General features: G+C 39.9%; 1 protein-coding gene across 32 annotated transcripts in view; it reads right to left on the bottom strand.

The window, feature by feature from the left end:
• The window catches only part of Ttn (titin), a 271,447-nt gene that overhangs the window by 127,227 nt on the left and 127,555 nt on the right, over positions 1 to 16,665 (bottom strand). For 25 of the 32 annotated variants that reach the window (XM_085834746.1, XM_085834758.1, XM_085834754.1 and 22 more), the window contains 3 exons: positions 16,395 to 16,478; positions 16,059 to 16,142; positions 492 to 578 (listed from right to left, as the gene is read on the bottom strand). The exons of 2 other annotated variants lie outside the window; for them this stretch is intronic. In XM_085834746.1, coding sequence (XP_085690872.1) covers positions 492 to 578; positions 16,059 to 16,142; positions 16,395 to 16,478 — 255 coding nt within the window. Of the gene's footprint in view, positions 1 to 491; positions 579 to 804; positions 889 to 1,167; positions 1,252 to 1,735; positions 1,809 to 2,351; positions 2,388 to 8,163; positions 8,226 to 8,977; positions 9,059 to 9,837; positions 10,138 to 10,283; positions 10,377 to 10,518; positions 10,588 to 11,513; positions 11,592 to 12,100; positions 12,135 to 12,170; positions 12,227 to 12,923; positions 12,999 to 13,729; positions 13,805 to 15,305; positions 15,579 to 15,774; positions 15,859 to 16,058; positions 16,143 to 16,394; positions 16,479 to 16,665 lie in introns of all 32 variants that reach the window. 5 more of the 32 variants (XM_085834755.1, XM_085834769.1, XM_085834773.1 and 2 more) reach the window with 4 other exon arrangements.

The following is a 16,665-nucleotide window of genomic DNA, read 5'->3' as shown; positions in this document are numbered from 1 at the left end:
CAATGGTGTACATTGACTTTCAAGAATGGGAGAAGATCTCTCTGAAGGCTAGTTCAGCTGACAAGTACCTGGGACAGGGGCGGCTTCCGCCTTTTTGGGCAGTGCCTTAGGGGTTTTCTCTTCAACAACAGCTGCTTGAGGGGCTTCAGGTACTTGAAAGACATTGGTAATTTCAGAAATTATGAATTATGAAGACATACTTTGTGAGAATATGAGACCTACAAGGTATATTTTTCCCCCTTAGGGTAGGACGAGAAAGTAAAAGACCTTTGCAGGTGGAACCTGAGGGTTTGGGGGCACAGATACCTTCTTTTCAGGCACAGCTTTATTAGAAACTTCAGGAACTTTGAAGATATTAGTGGCTTTAGTTAGAACTACAAAGGCTAGTGATATATTTATTAATACACTTAATGAAACTGGTAGACAGACACTTGAACACAATTCCTCTTAGCCCCTGATGCAGGGGGCCAACAACATGTAAGGACACATACCTTTGGGAGGTGGAATTTCTGGCTTCTTGGGAGGTGCTACTGGAACTTTCTTTTCAGGAGTGACTTCCTTGGGTGGTACTTCAGGCACTTCAAAGATAATTTGTAATGTGAATTTAGAAAAGGTGAAATCAATAGATATCTATACCATATGATCACCGAAGACATTTTGAATAGTCATTAACATTTTTTACTTATATTACCTTTATGCACTAATACATTTACATAATATATATACACATCTACATAGAAACATATATGAAACATTTTGGATAAGATGGATGACTAGTTTCCTCTTAGGGTAGTTTGACCATACCTTCAGGGGGAGGACTCTCCGGTTTGGGGGGAATGGCCTCAGGGATCTTCTTTTGGGGAACAGCAGCCTTTGGCGCCTCGGGTACTTTAAAGATATTAGTAGTTCCATGGTTAGACAGAGTAAACACAGACGGACACTGGCAAGCTCAGTGACATAGGGGTGGCTACCTTCAGCAGCTGGGGCTTCAGGCTTTTTAGGAGCTGCTACTGGCATTTTCTTCTCAGGGACAACTTTCTTGGGTGCCTCTGGCACTTGAAAGAGAGAGTGAAATTATCCTTAGGACCAGTGATGGCCCCTGGGACAGATTTTTTTCAAGAGAGGAAGACTTAGATGCTATGATGCCTAAGGTCCAAGAGCAAGTACCTTTCACAGGTGGGGCTTCTGGCTTTTTCTTAGGTACCACTGGCACTTTCTTCTCAGGGACAGCTTCCTTGGGTGCCTCTGGCACTTGAAAGAGATTAGTGAGCACATTTAAGACACATGACAGCACCAGGACAAAGTGTTCTCTAGAGTAGAAGAGCTTTGTCTTAAGAAGCCTCAGGCCAGTGACAGGTACCTTTGGCAGGTGGGGCTGCTGGCCTTTTGGGAGGCACCATGGAGACTTTCTTTTCAGGAACAACTTCTTTGGGAGCCTCTGGCACTTCAAAGAGATCAGTGAAAGTCCACTTAGGCTTAGAAGAGTAGTAGGCCACAATATTTTCAAGAGTACAAGAGTGAGATCTCATGAACCCTGAAGTCTGTGAGAAATACCTTTGGCAGGTGGGGCTTCTGGCTCTTGAAGGGGTGCCAGGGGCTCTTCGTCTTCAGAGAAGACCTCTTCAGGTGCCTCAGGCACTTAAAAGAGATTAGTAAAACTACATTAGGGTGTCTGACTAGTAGGATGAAGAACAAGAGTGAGATACTGTGAAACCTCAGGCCAGGGACAAAGTACCTGTGACAGGTGGGGCTGCTGGCTTTTTAGGAGGCACCAGGGACACTTTCTTTTCAGGGATGACCTCTTTGGGCTCCTCAGGCACTTCAAAGAGATCAGTGAGATTCTGTGTAAGATTTATGAAGACCAGCAGAATGAAATCTTTTCAAGACCAGACTTAGGCCCTATGAAGCCTCAGGTCATTGAAGAATACCTGTGACTGGCCGGACTGCTGGCTTTTTAGGTGGTTCCTCAAGCAATTTCCTTTCAGAGACAACCTCTTTAGGAGCCCCAGGCACTTCAAAGAGATTAGTACGTTTTACAGGTCGAAAGTACAAATATCAGTAGACACACAAGAACAGTATTTAAGCCGAAGGAACTTTCATTTTTATCCCCTAAGACCTTTCAGTGTTAACCAGTACTGGCAATGGTTGGCACCTTGGGCTTCGCACTGGTGACTTTCTTTTGGTGGGGCACTTCCTTAGGAGATTTACATTCTTTGAGGACATTAGTACATTTGCACTGAGTCAAAGCAGCCCACATGTACAGAAGCTACGTTTACACACCACAGACACCTCAAGCCTTCCTGTATTCCCCCTTGCCCTCCCATGGAGAGAGTCAAGCATGTACCTTTCACAGGTACAACTTCCGGCACTTGGGGAGGGGGCACTTTCTTTTTGGCCACAACTTCTCTGGGAGCCTCGGGCACTTTAAAGATATTAATATTTTGACATTTAGGAGCTGAACTTAATTATGACAAACAGAAAATACGTGTAGACAGCAGAAGACATTTCCTGCCCTTTCACACTTCCAGAAAGATATACCTTCTTCATCTGAAGGAAGCTCAGGCTTTTTGCGAGAAATCCGAAGTGTTTTCTTCTCTACTGTGGCTTCTTGGTAAGTGTCCAGCACTTCAAGAAATTGTTGTTTTTACATTTAGTGTGAAAGTCGCCAGGAAGAAGAAAGTACTTTCAAAGACTACTATCACTAGCTCCTGAGCCTTGTAAGAGCTCATACCTGTAACTGCGGGAGCGCCTCTGGGTTTTGAAGGGGCTCTCTTTGCAACATCAACTTCAGTGGGGGCTTCAGGTTCTTAAAAGATATTAGTATTTCACATTTCAGATTTAAAAATGATTAATGGACACAGTAGCTATAGTTAAATAGCTTGTAACGTTCTAGAGATTGCTTCTCTTTCCTTCCCTACTCCCCCCTCATCCACCAATAAACTAATGTGCAGGAATTTGTGTGATTCTCAATAAGAGGGGCCTGCATTTCTTCTATGTAGTCACTGTAAATAAAAGCTAGCTTTCTGCCTCCTGCATTCACCCATGGGTGGAAGAGCTACCTGCACTGAATCCATACACACACTATTTCTTCGTTATTAGTTCCCAACCAACACAGGTTGAGACTATTTATATACTGTTTAAATTCTATTAGGCCATAAGTGATCTGAGGATGCTTGAAAGTCAGTGCTAACATTACTTTGGTGATATGCAAATTTGATCTGATTTTATGCAAGGAACTTGAGAATCCATAGATTTTTGGTATCTGGGTGGGGCAGGGACATCCTGGAATTTCCCATAGAGACTGAGACAGGACTCTACTTATTGGGTGAATGCTCATAATAGGATTTTTGTTTTGGCAGCATTGTTACAAATACTTTCTAGATGGAATATACTGGAACTTCAGCTGACTTAAAGATATTAGTATATTTACATAAAGGAGTTAGGAAGAATATTAGTAAAAATAGTTTTAAGTCTTGAAGTTGTGTAATTTCTTCTTTCACATGTGTTCGGTGGTGACATGTACCTTGGGTGGGCAGCGTTTCTGGCTCTACAGAAATTTCTTCAAAGGTGTTCATTTCAGGAGGCATCTCTCTCGGAGCTTCTGGTGCTTTGAAGATATTAGTATCAGAGTCAGAGGTTAAAAGGGTCAGTTGAGACATTAATCCCACAAAGTGAACCAGAGCGGTTTTTGTTGCTACTGGGGTCCTTCAAGGATATAAGGGGGTGTGGGCTCCCGAGGAGAGGAACCAAGTCTCGTTCCTTGTGCTTTTAATTTCCTCACACCTACCCTAAAGGGGCTGTGAGAGGATGAGCAAAAGATTCCAGATAGAGAAAAAAATAGTCAAATTATTTGGATATTTTCTAAATTATAACACTTAGAGGTTGTGACCTGGAAAGCCTTTGAAACTTTCTGAGTTTTGATTTATCTAAAAGTAATTGAAGTTAAAAGGAAAAAGTGTGATGTTTGAAAAAAAAATATAGGCCATGGGACTGGAATGACTTGTTCTCTGCTCTAGGATGATATCACAGTAAATCAATTTCACATCAAGTCCTGAGCTGTCCCGAAAGCTATTTCTGACAGTTAAGTCAAACTTGAAGTCAGTTGTATGGTCATGCTTGTCTGGGCCATGACTTTAGGAGGAAGGCCATCCTGAAAACTAACAGTATGCATGGTGATAGAAACGGGACTTTTAACTCTAGGGAAGGTTGAAGCATTGTCATGAGGCTCATGACAGAACCTTTGTCATTTGATGTCACCGATTACTGCTTTAGAGGCACATGAGTTAAGCCAGCTCTCAATCTAGTTGTAGAGTTACATCTGTCATAAAGCTCTCCTGTTGTTTCTAGCTAGTCTGGCTTTTATCTCATAAGTTATAGCCATTCTTCTCCATTAAAGAACACATCTGAGTCATATTTGAGCAACATCAAACATTTCGTGTTTTCTCTGCAGTTCTTATAGATAAACTGTAAGTTCTTTCATGTGCGAGTTTTTTTCCTTCTAAATGGTTCGCTGTAGATATTCAGTTGGTTGAGTGTAATTCTTGGGGATCCATTTCTTTGTCAACCACTGGGTTTTAAAGAGATTAGTAAGCTCACACATGTTAGCTAAAACTACATGTTAAGATAAGAAACCGGATGTTCTCCTCCGTTGTACCTGTCGGAAGTTGAGTTTTTCTTCTCTTGGATGCAGGAGGTCGCTTCTCCGGAAGCACGTCTTCAATGATTTCAAGGTCTTTAAAGATATTAGTATTTTAAAAAAAATAATTGAGAAGAGGCAAAAAACAATGATGTGAAGCACAAAGAAAGCTAGGCAAGAAGGCTTTAACTTAGAATGCTTGTTTTCTTCTAATAGTCTGTCCTTGCACACAGTCTTGATGGGTCTTGACTTGTTTGGGGCAAGTCCTAGATAGCTCCTTTGTCTCAGGCATTTCTGAGAGATGCTTTAAAGATATTAATATTTTAGATTTTGGGACAATACACACAAAACAGGGAACATTTAACAAACACAAGATAGAAGGTTTTCTTGTTTAGAATCTCATGACAAGAGTTTATACCTTCAGGTGGAGGAGGCTCAGGAATTTCAGGGACAGCCTTATATGACTTCAGCTCTGGAAACGCTTCCCGGGTTGTTTCAGACTCTTTAAAGATATTAGTAGATTTACACTTAGATATTGTAAAAGAAAAACCAGTGAATTATATAGCATGCAGTTTTGGGGATCTTAAAGCCAAAGATAATCATCGTTTTGAAGCAGTTGAAATATACCTTTGAGTGCCAGGGTTTCCCTCGTTTTACGAATGGTCACAAATGTTTTCTCTTCTGTAACAACTGTTTGGGGTGGTGCAGGCACTTAAAAGACACGGGTGCAATTATATTATGAAAGGTAATGAAGAATATTACGTTTCTAAAGAGAACTCCCAAGTAAATTTCATTCAGATCGAGTCAGGGGTGCTAGATACCTTTTGCCACTTTGAGTCTTGCCTTCTGAGGAAGAGTGACATGCTCTTCTTCTATGACTGTCTCTTCAGATGCTTCATACACTTTAAAGATATTAGTGCATGTGTAACTACAAGTGTTTCAAGATAGATGGAGGACGGTACTAAGACATGTACTAAGGCGGTACTAAGACATTGCACATGTTCATCACCCAGGTTCACAGTGGTGCATACACACAAATTAGTGACAAGCATGAACTGAGCAGCAACGAGTTTCATTCCCAGTTTTAGGATAAAGGATGCTCAGAATTTCTTCACGATTATGGTAACAAAATCGAGGAATTTACCAGACAGGAACCATATCATTTTTTTTCCATTTTACCTTAGGGAAGCTATTGTCATATGGGTGTCATTTTTAGATCATGTGTGCATTAGGAATAGGGATGATAGTGTGTTGAATATGGGAAATCCACTTTCTGTATTTGACCTATTACAATTGAGTGGTCCTCTGTATTTCTAGGCAAATACTTATGTACACTTTAAAGATCAAATTTGATTTATGGCTCCATAGTATGATAAACATGTGGAAATAACTTAGAAATTAGAAGCTAAAAAGAACAGAGAGGAGACTACAGCTCTGTGGTAGAACACTTGAAGGGAAATTAAAGTGAGGAGATAAATGGGAGAAAAGCATATGAGAAGGATAAACGATTCTTCCAGCATTTACAAAGGAACCTCGTCTGGTAACAATAACCAGTTTTAAGGATAGAACAGGCAGGAGGAGGTGATCATATACATTAATCTCAAAGTACTATAAGATCAGTTTTAATCAGGAGCTTTCTAGGTTGAAAAATAAAGTGGAAGATTATATTGGGTATTACCATGTTTACCATTTAGGATAGCAAGTCTACTCAGAATATTTCACTACTTAAGTTATCTTACTATTTAAATTACATAGATAGATAGATAGATAGATAGATAGATAGATAGATAGGTTTTATTGTTGTTGTTGTTGTTTCAAGACAGGGTTTCTCTGTATAGTCCTGGCTGTCCTGGAACTCACTTTGTAGACCAGGCTGGCCTCAAACTCAGAAATCTGCCTGCTTCTGCCTCCCAAGAGCTGGGATTAAAGGTGTGTGCCACCACTGCCTGGCTATAATTTTTGAAACAAGAAAAAAAATCATTGCTTCTTCTCCTGGGGCCCTAGTTGTTTTTTAAATTTTATATAAATCTATGATCATTTGAGCAGCACTGTCTAAACCTTAATTATTATGGTGAAGAGTAAAAACGGTAACATTGGGTCATCTTGATTTTGAAAACTCTACAATATTAGTATAGAGTTAAGGTAAGTTACTTCATGGTCTGGAAAATGTAAATTGCTTCTTTTTTAAAAAAATATTTATTTATTTATTATATATAAGGACACTGTAGATGTCTTCAGACACATCAGAAGAGGGCATCAGATCTCATTATAGATGGTTGTGAGCCATCATGTGGTTGCTGGGATTTGAACTCAGTACCTTTGGAAGAGTAGTTAGTGCTCTTAACTGCTAAGCTATCTCTCCATCCCTGTAAATTGCTTGTGAAGAGATGTTTGTGTATAGAATAGATAACTTCGTAGGACATATGACTTTTCTAAAGTCTGGTAATGTTATAGGCATAGGATAACTTACTTTTTACATTGATAAGGAAGAGTAACTTCTCTAAGGCTGATGGATATTCAGATGTCTTAATTTTAGCCAACATTTTAGCATGCATGGCTTTTATAAAGATATTAGTATATTTGCATTTTAATTCTATGTTGACAGACACAGTAGATTCAGAACACAGACAAAACGAGGGGGAATCATTAGCGTCTTTGAACTCACTGTATATCTCTGTGTCTTCAGGAAGAACAACGGGTAATTTTTCTTCTTGAATAATTTTCTTAGGCACCTCAGGAACTTTAAAGATATTAGTATGACTAATTACTATTAAAAACATATAAAGGATATTAAGAATATAATACTCTTAAAAAAGAGTCACAAAGATTTGATGGGGCACTCGTTCACATTACACAATAAACGCAGCAAGAGCCATTTCACCTTGGGGTTATTAGCATCAGTGCGCACCTTTAGGTGGTGGAACTTCAGGCTTTTTAGGAGCAGCTTCACGGACTTTTTCTTCTGGAGTGATTTTCTTTGGTACTTCGGGTGCTTTAAAGATATTTATTTGTCTTATTTTCAAGAATGTCATAATTAGGTATAAAATAGCAAGAGTAAAGCGGGGGGGTGGGGGAGTAGGGGGAGATCTATTAAATAAAATGTCCAAAATGTTAAGCCAGTGTACTCTATGTCTCTCAACTGCCTTGTTGATGATTCTTATTAGAGACAACTTGTTTTGGGGGGGGGGGTCAGTAGCACTTTCTATTGTTATTTAGAGCTTATTTCAAGGGCTATAAGGCAGAGATTCCAATGTCAACTCCATAGGGAAGAAAAGCTCAGAGACCAATGTTCATGACTGCCTAATAAGATGGCCAAAATGAGAAAGACCTGTAGACTTAATGATGTTTTCCACCAGAGCAAAAATGGCAAGATTGTAGGATAGAATATAAATGGCAATTTCTGCCATTTGCAGCTGCCTCCTGGCCCTGAGGAAAGAGTGCTCTTTTTCTCCTTTGTGGAAAGTGATGCATGGGGATTTGCTGCTGCTGGAGAATCAGCAGAGGCAGGTACCTTTAGGTGCCGACACCTTCGGTTCTTCAGGAGCACGGACTTTTTCTTCAACCACCGTTTTCTTGGTCACCTCAGGTACTTTAAAGACAGCAGGGATAACTTTCTTTACTTTGAAACACTCAGAAAGATCTTAGCAGGCAAAATGTAAGAGATGTACAATGAAAGCAGAACAGTCACATTACAAAGCAGAGACATTGCTTTACACACGCAAGACGGCACTTTACAGAGTTGACTTTTGACATCAAACATGACCATGAAAGTCCATGGAACACCCAAGTTACACCAACAAAGGTTGATGTGGACAAATGACAACATGCTGGTATATGGTGCCCTTCTGCTCACCCTGGCAGGATAATTGCACCGTTTTCTTCAGTGATAGCTTTACTATATTCTCATTCATAGCCTCAAATTATGTATTAATAAGGATGATGCTAATGAATAAAGGAGGGGCACTACCACATATCCATGATGTATTTACAACCAATAGCTTAATACATCAATAATACATAGAGAAACAGGGGTCTATCAATAATGAATAGGGAAATAGAAGTCTATCATTAAGGATATCAGAGAACAGATAATCAAATACACCAAAGGATGCCCACATTCACACTTTGGTCACTAGGTGTTTGGGTTTGGCTGTTTTAGGATAACAACAGTGACATCTGTGTTTGTAGACCTGCTTTTGGTCATTTAAAGATATTAATTATTTTGACATTCCCCTAACACAAAACAGGGAACAAAAACACCAAGTCAAACATAAAGCAATTGTCAAGCAATGAAGAAGCAGCTGAAGACAGTTCTGTGAGTACAGTTTTTGCATAAAATACCTTTAGCTGGTGGCTCTTTTCGAGGAATGACTTTAGTGGGTGGCTTTTTTGGAGGGATGACTTTCTCAGATACCTCAGGTCCTTTAAAGATATTAGTGTTTGGTTTAGAATAGACTCATAAAATACTATGAAGCACCACTTATATTAAAACTGTACAATGTGGTCTCAGAAAACAGTTCATATTTTTTACATTTACATTATGCCTGCTTCAAGAAAGCTGTGATTTTGTCATTTATACAACACACTGCTATGTAAAACATACAGATTCCATTATATCAGGTATTCATTTGGGCCTGATCTGGAGTAGTCCTGTAGACTATGTATGTGCAGCACTATGTCCTGTCCTTAGAATTTACTAGAATTTGGGTACCATGGCTAGTGCTTCATTTACTTCATTCTTTCTCTGATGAAGATAACCACAAAATGGCAAATGCTTTCAATGGGTAAGTATTAGTTAGTGCACAGATGACTCAAATGAGAATGGTTGCTCTGCTGAGACCATAAATTCCTCAGTAAACTGAGAAGTGTGTCAGTGAATGAATGACACCTGTTATGCTGGTACCTGTGATAATCACGCAACTCTTGCTAGACTATAAAAAAGAATCCACACCATCAGACAGCAGTGTATGGAGCATGGAGCTAAGTCAGTAAGTATCAAGCTTAATTCCTGTGCCTGTAAAAATGGATGACTCTGTGTGGTTATCCTCTATACCTTGTCACTTTCTGAATCAAACAACTTAAACTCATGCTTAAAGTAGTTCCTGGGCCGATGTCCTGAACTGAGCCTGCAAGGTACTTTGGAAACAAAGTTGGTAAGCGCAAGCTATAACAAACTATAGCATCTGCAGGATCCCCTATACCTTTTTTAGGTGGAATTTTGGGCTTTTCGTATACTTCCACTTCTTCAGCCTCTAGGAACTCAATGACCCTGTGGACTTCTTCCACTTTGTGCTCTTCTTGGAACCTGCGCTCTTCCACTCTGATGAACTCCTCCACCTCGTGGAACTCTTCTTCCTCAAAGGACTCCTGCACCTCGTGGAACTCCTCTTCTTCGAAAGCCTCTTCCACCTTGGCTTCCACGAGTTCGAGCTCTATTCTTTCTTGGACTAGTTCTTCTTGCTGGTAGGCAACTGATATTTTTTCTTCAAAAACAGCTTTCCCTGAAAGAGCATCGGCTTTAAGAGATTTGCTATATTTTTTTTTAAACAATAAGATGAAACAGATGTCAATTCAAAATGTAAGAAAAACAAGTAAAAGAAGGCTCCCGTGAAAGAACATGAAGATCAAAGAACTTTCCAGAAAATACCTTTAGCGGGGGGAACAGCTTCCTTTTTGGGCACAGGGACTTTCTTTTCAGGGATTTTCTTCTTTTCTGGGACTTTCTTTGGCACTTCAGGCACTTTAAAGACACATTTTAAATATTTACAACCACCAAGAGTAAGCCCCTGGACATTGCACACCAAATAATAAGACACATGGACATAAAACATAGCTTAATGAAGAGTGGCTAAAGGACGTTGGGTTTAAAAGAGAAAGTGTACCTTTGGCTGGTGGGGCCTCTTTTTTCTGGACCGGCACGGGAACCTTTTCCTCAGGAATTTTCTTTGGCACTTTAAAGACATTAGGTGCCCCGGTCAGACAACAACGCTCAACAACACACACACACAAACCCCCAGACACCAGTGGCTCCGTCAGTGCATGTAGGACATTAATCTGTGCTGTGGGCCAACTGTCTTACAGGTAACAGGGATCCTCTTCCAAACACTCACTTGTGCTATCTATGTCCTTAGAAGCCAACACGTGCCCACAAAGAATCTTTGCTATTTTCAAAACAGCAGAGGTTACTAATACTGGGCCTAATTTTACTATTTTTAATTTGATGATTTTTTTTTTTCGACCTGATTATCACCCTAGAGTCTCTGTAGCCTGACCTAGGCCTCAGGAACTGTTGGGCATGATGCTACAGGCTGAGGAGTCTGCTGTGAAGGGGGCAGAGGGCCATGGTTGCTGAAGATGCAGTCTGGAGCATTAATTGAACTAAGAAGCAACAAGAAAGGAAATTCTATAACCCTGAATTTCCGGGTTAACTATGGTAAAACTGACACGGGGACTTTAAACTTATTACCTAAGTATCAGAACAGATTTTTTTTCTCTGTTTAAAAGAGTACATGTAGGGAAAACGGTTATAACACGTAATGTGAATTTAGTCATATAATGGAAAGAAGTCTAGGAATTATATGAGGGTAGGAAGGGTTACTTGTCATGTCCTTAAATACAGAGCGATCATGATGGGGCATCAAAATTTCCAGCTACTTAAATTAAGAAACTTCTAATGTAATCCACACCACATGTAGATTCATTATTTACCGACTGATACTGTCGGACATCTAAGGAAATGCAATACGTGGCATTTTAAATTGTAATTAGTCAGTTCTCTGCGACAGTTACTTTAAGGAAGAAGCGAAAGAAGACACAGAACTTTTTAGAAAAAAAAAACATCACTGTGGGGCTAAGGAAGTGGCAGGGGTTGCTATACCTTTTGCGGGGGGTGCCTCCACTTTCTTAGGGACAGGAGTGGGAGCTTCGGGTACTGCTTTCTTCACCACTTCAGGTGCTTAAAAGATATTTTATGGACATGTTGACAAAAGTCACATGCAATGAACAGAACAACACCCCATTTACAAACTATAAACAAAGCAACACAAAACACTGATTTATTTTAGGAAGATGTTAGCAACCTAGTGATAATAATACCGCCCCCAAGGGAGTGTCACAGCAACTCTGCCAAGATTTCAGTCTTCAGGGATACATGGTTTAAGAATTATTCTTAAAAGCGAATGCTTTCATCACACACATAGATTGTTCTCCAGCATTTGAACTGAAATCAAAATTGAGGATTGCAAACTAGGGGGAAGGATTTAGTAACAGAAAATTGATAGTCAGAGTGCAGGGAAGGAGGAAAAGCTGGGGAGAAGGAAAGGCCCACAAAGCTTCAGCTACCAGGAGTGTGCACTCTCCAGGCCTCATGGATGTGCTAGCAGGAAAGTATGTGGCTGAAGATTAGGGCTAGACAGTTCTGAGCACCAAGGTTTTGGGATGTCCAACTCATCAAAGTGGCTGTACCTCTAGGTGGCAGCACCTCCTCCTCCTCCTCCTCCTCCTCCTCTTCCTCCACTATCTCTTCTTCCTCTACGCTAGGTGGCTCTTCTGGAATCTCTTCTGGAGTGGGTTCTTCAGCCTCCTCATATACTTGAAACAAATTATTTTGTAAATTATTGTTTTAAGTCCTTTGAATGTTAGATATGTTAGATTAAAATTAAACCATCTTGAAAAAACACTCGGCCTCTTAAGTGCTCATGAGCACTCTCTATTCTAAAAAAAAAAAAAAAAAAAAGTCCAGTCTTTAAAATATTCCAATGTTGAAACTGGAAGGGGCCCCAGAGGACTTAGTTGGAATTATTATTTTTTTAGTGAAGGTGGGAAGATTTTTTAAAAAGCAATTATTCTAATTATTGTAATAAGCACCTAGCCTGTTCCTAAATAATTACAAAGTCAGATTTTCTGCACTAGTTGTTCAAGTTTATCTGAGCTTATTCTGGGAAAGCCTTTTTCCATCACGACTCCTGAAGGCATTGCGTGAGGAAATTCTTCTCAGTAGTCACATACAAAGACAAAACGTTGATTTCACAGAGTTAGTGAGGGAGAGAAGAACAGGGGTCAGTGGGTCCATTTCAGATTTCCATTGAAACAAGCCACAAATACACAGGCACCGCTGTGCAAGAACACTAAGAACCTGGCCTGCCCAGCCCCTCCTAGGCAAGCACTACTTTCTATCAGAGCTAGAAGGTCTATTTATCTCTACAGTGACGTGTGTAGTATCTCCTCTATGTATGAGATAAGGATAAGACAGGAGCACTTAGAACTGGCTTCTTAGGAAGTCATCTACCTTCAGCTGGTGGAACTTCCTCTTCTTTAGGGGGGACGATCCGTCTTTCTTCCACCTTCTTAGGCACCTCAGGAACTTAAAAGACATTGATTGGTTTAGACACTTAAAACTCATACGCTGAAGAAGACTACTTAAAGACCAAAGTTCACATTTTCAACCCAAGAGAGTAAACAGCACAGCACAGAGAAGGGGACGACACGTTGACATGGTCACAGTTAAGGAGCTCACGAAGAGGCTTGCAGATCCATCATGAGACTATCTTTTGTAGCAGGACTGACTTCTTTTTTAGCAAGAGTTACAAGTACTAGGTCACTTCTGGCTCTTTAAAGATATATAATATCTGTCATTTTAATTTTCAGGAATAACATACAAAGGAAAAACAAGGCCAAAAACCCAACACTCACACAAAGTGGGAAATGAACACAACAGACGCACAGGTACAACAGAGGAACAGTGACAAAGGTCAGTGACAGATCCGAGAATGCCAGCCTGTGCGCTGAACATCCTATGCGGATGACCTCTCAGGTCAATAATGGAGCAGCCAATAAGAATGTACCTTTGGCGGGAGGAACCACTGCTTTCTTAGGGGCAGGGACAGGCACCTTCTTTTCTGGTTCAGGCTTCTTAGGAACCACAGGAACTTTAAAGATATTTTGAAATTTCAGTCTCACAAACACAAGGACACCATGCACAACAATAACAGAAGTGACGTTCACAAATAGCAGATAGGGCATTTTGACTTAGTGTGTGAAGGAAGGAGCGTGTCCCAGGTGCTTGGGAATGCAAGAACATTGGAGGTATTATACCTTTGGTGGGAGGAGCCTCCTCTTTCTTGGGAACAACTACTTTCTTCTCTGGCACTTTCTTCTTGATCTCAGGCACTTTAAAGACATCATTTCATGATAAGAACGTATTTTGAAGAGCAAGAAAGAAAGTAAGAAGTCTATCCACACAGGAAAACCATCATGCAACATTCACTCAGAAGAGGGAGGGAATCTGAGCTGCAGCCCAACAGGAGATGACTGGAATTTGCTAGGCAAGGCATCAGCAAACAGCTGGTTATTGAGTCCAGATGCTATCATTTCCTTGGCTTAAATTTTGCTAATAACCTAGCTAATACCTATCTGAAAATTCATGTGGCTGTACAGCCTGGTGGAAAACATGATACTTATTTAAAATGTTGCCATCATGGCTTTTGGGGAAACATTATTGTAGTTTAAGGTATGAACACACTTCCTAGGTTCTGTACCATGACCTGATCTATGATGGCAAATACTAATTTTCAATGATGCAACAATATATCTTGTCTTATTTCATCTTATAGTAATATTATTTATTAGAATCCCCATTTTGTGAAGGAGCTAACTAAGGCTCAGATTGGCAATAGGACTCAGAGTAGAACAGCAAAGTCTCCTCTGTTCAAAGTTCAAAGTCAAGGTTAAATCAAAACGTGTTGTGTTTCCATCCATTTTTATGTTTTGAAAGATATAAACTACTAAGGTTTTAATACAGTCAGTACTTTGACATAAACTATGAATCAGTGTTTTGATAAATACATTGTTTTTCCTTTTCAGGCTAGCATCACAAAGGCACTTATTGCAAGTGAGTACAAAGGATGAAATTTAAAACATAAAACATTTAGAATGTAAATAAATAAAATAATTAATTAAAAAACCATTAATGTATGCCTTTCCAGGTAAAATTTTTCTTATAGATAATTTAGATGTTCAGAGAATCTATATGAGATATTACATGGTTTTAATAAAATTACATCAAGCCGAGTGGACATTTTGCAGTAGCTGTGTGATAATACTGCCTTTAACCTATCATATAAACTAATACTGTGTGTGCAGCATCTAATAGAAAATAATGGCTTATCAGTGTCCTCATCAGCTTTGGAAGTAAAATTGGCTGTCCCTTTTATAAGAGACCCATCTGATAAAGCTATCCGTCAGAGGGTGGGGGCTGTGTGCTCACTCGGGGGCGGTGGTGGTGGTATACCTTTGGGAGGTGGTGGAGGCTCCACTTTTTTAGGAACAGGAACGGGGACTTTCTTCTCAGGGACAGTTTTCTTTGGCACTTAAAGACATTTCATTTAAAGACATTAAGAACCACATGCAATATCACATGGATAACTAAATACATTCAAGGAGAGGACCACAAACAAACAAACAAACAAATGTCAAATAGAATTTGAAGACGTGAAGATAATTTACAATGGACAGACATACAAAACAGGTGCAGAAGGCAAGATGAAGATGTGCCTTTGATAACACAAGGCCTTGACGACAACATCATAAGCGATTATATAAAGTAAGAGACAAATCAAGATGGGGAGGCAGACACCAACATAAAAAGTCTTGATTCCAAGAACTGCTGTACCTGGTGCAGGTTTCGGCACCTTAGGTTTAATCTCTGGAAGAGCTTCTTCCTCAGGTTGAACTTCCTCTTCTTCAGGAAGAACTTCCTCTTCTTCAGGAAGAACTTCCTCTTCCTCTGGTGGAACTTCTTCTTCAGGTGGAGCTTCCTCCTCAGATGGAACTTCTTCCTCAGGTAGAATTTCCTCTTCAGGAACTTCCTCAAATGGCACTTCTTCTTCTTCTTCTTCCCGAGGTAGAGCCACAGGAACTGGGACTACCTCCCGTTTCTTTGGCGCTTTAAAGATATTTATTCAATTTATACAAATTCTATGCTTGTGTAAAATATGAATGATAGCAGGGTAACATGAAAAGCAAACACTCGTTGGTTACAATGACCACCGATGTACACATTATCAAGCAAGATGGTTAGTGGGACCTCTACAGCACTGGCCATGTTCCCCTTGTCCCAGTTCTGCCCAAGACTAATGTACCTTTCGGGGGTGGGGCTTCCATTTTTTTCAGAAGAGGTGTTGGTTTCTTTTCTTCTGGAATGGGTTTCTTGGGCACCTCTGGCACTTTAAAGATACCATTTGTCTTTAAGAATGTGTCCTTCCACAGTGTTTTATAGCCGTAGGTGTGATAAGGGATCACACCATATGGAAGACATTTTTAGCAAGACACTTTTATAAGCTTGTAGTTAGTACAGGGACATTTTCTTATGAATGAACACTAATGTGAGACTCCCCCCTTGTGTGTAAATGATGAAATAATGTACCTTTTGCAGGCGGAGCCTCTACTTTCTTAGGAGTAGGCGCTGGTACCTTCTTCTCAGGCACAGGTTTCTTCGGCACTTCTGGCACTTTAAAGAAATGATTTAGAGAAAATTTTATACAACACAAAAATCATTGAATCCAAGCATAGTCTGGAAAATTATGATAAAATCATAGTGAAGAAACCCCACAGCAGCATTTCATTTCAAAAATAGATATCTGTTTTTGTAAAGAGATGATACTAAAGTGGTGTACCTAAAGAACATATTATTGAACTAATTAAATATTTTATTCTCGTATAAATCTGAAATTAAATTGTGTGCTCCAGCACGTTTGTATACCTTTGGCTGGTGGTGGTTCCACCTTTTTGGGAACAGGTACTGGTGGCTTCTCCTCTGGTACAGGCTTCTTGGGCACTTCCGGGACTTAAAAGATAATAAATAAGGTCACTATCACATTTTCCTAATCACAGAGAGGTCTAGTGACTTAGGGACGATTGAATGATCACAGATGTGTCAATAATTTCACTCTAAGACAGAAGCTAATAATAGTTACAAAACAAGGTGCTAGACATGCAGGAAAGTTACAGTAAAAACCACCAAATAAACACAG

The sequence above is a fragment of the Mus caroli genome, unplaced genomic scaffold (genome assembly GCF_978045245.1).
Source record: "Mus caroli unplaced genomic scaffold, Mus_caroli_1 scaffold_2, whole genome shotgun sequence".
NCBI lineage: Eukaryota > Metazoa > Chordata > Mammalia > Rodentia > Muridae > Mus > Mus caroli.
Note: the sequence above shows the minus strand (reverse complement) of the source record. Positions and strands in the feature narration are given on the sequence as shown.